Raw genomic sequence first — 927 nt, forward strand, 5'->3', positions numbered from 1 at the left:
TTTAAGAACTCGTTTAAAAAAAAAAGTATTATTTCCGCTTTAGAAATTAGGGAAGTGAGTTTTTGCTCAGTTAAATGACTTGCACAAAATCTCAACACTACAGTGTACCAAACCTGAGTTACAACTCAAGTCAGATCTCAGAGCCCACGGAGAAGCTCTTGTCTCATTTTGCTTGTTAGTTGTGGCCACAAGGATAAGAGTTATTTGACTGTCTTGGTGAGACTAAAAGGTAAGTTTTAGCAAAATGAGTTATTTTACATCTTAGTGATCAATTTTCTGATTTTGTTAACATTTATGAAAAAGCGTGCAATAAAATGTCATTGCTCTAATTTCAGGAACCTCCATGCATTGGAGACCATGGATAAATACGATGTGATTAAGGCCGTTGGGGAAGGTGCCTTTGGGAAAGCATACTTGGCCAAAGGGAAATCAGATAGCAAGCACTGTGTTATAAAAGAGATCAATTTTACAAAGGTAAAGTTAAGAAGTTCTAATTCCTGTTCATATTCAGTAGCATATTCAGCTGGCTATTTTAATCCAGTATGAAAAGGAAACACATTTCGTTTTGTTTTGTTTTTACACGTGTGAACAAATTGACTAGTTCACTCAGCCTCCTAAATTTGTTGTCCAAACAACCACAAGATAATTACAAGATAATTATCTTATTTTAAAAAAGAAAAAAGAATAAAAAGAATTCATATCACCTTGGCTCCTATGGCACTCCTTAGTGGCCTGCAAGGCCTGTGAGATGCCACCTTCCCCTAGTGCTCTGACTTTTCTCTGTTTTGCCCAAGGGTGGTGAACTTCCTCTGTGTTATCTTGTTAAGATCACCTCCGCAAGGAGGTCTTAGCTCAGGTAGTTCCCCAACCTCAATCACTCCTTATCATACCACCTGATTTGTTCATTCTCCCTCCCCCTCCCCCTCC

At 38.2% G+C, this 927-nt stretch overlaps 1 protein-coding gene across 8 annotated transcripts in view; it reads left to right on the forward strand.

Moving 5' to 3' along the window:
• The window catches only part of LOC102893235 (serine/threonine-protein kinase Nek5), a 66,218-nt gene that overhangs the window by 1,244 nt on the left and 64,047 nt on the right, over positions 1-927 (forward strand). For 7 of the 8 annotated variants that reach the window (XM_015587087.2, XM_015587092.2, XM_015587089.2 and 4 more), the window contains one exon: positions 336-474. In XM_015587087.2, coding sequence (XP_015442573.1) covers positions 358-474 — 117 coding nt within the window. In that variant the 5' untranslated portion in view covers positions 336-357. Of the gene's footprint in view, positions 1-103; positions 230-335; positions 475-927 lie in introns of those variants that run through there. The other variant, XM_025044773.1, reaches the window with a different exon arrangement.

This window comes from Pteropus alecto, unplaced genomic scaffold (genome assembly GCF_000325575.1).
Source record: "Pteropus alecto unplaced genomic scaffold, ASM32557v1 scaffold413, whole genome shotgun sequence".
Lineage (NCBI taxonomy): Eukaryota > Metazoa > Chordata > Mammalia > Chiroptera > Pteropodidae > Pteropus > Pteropus alecto.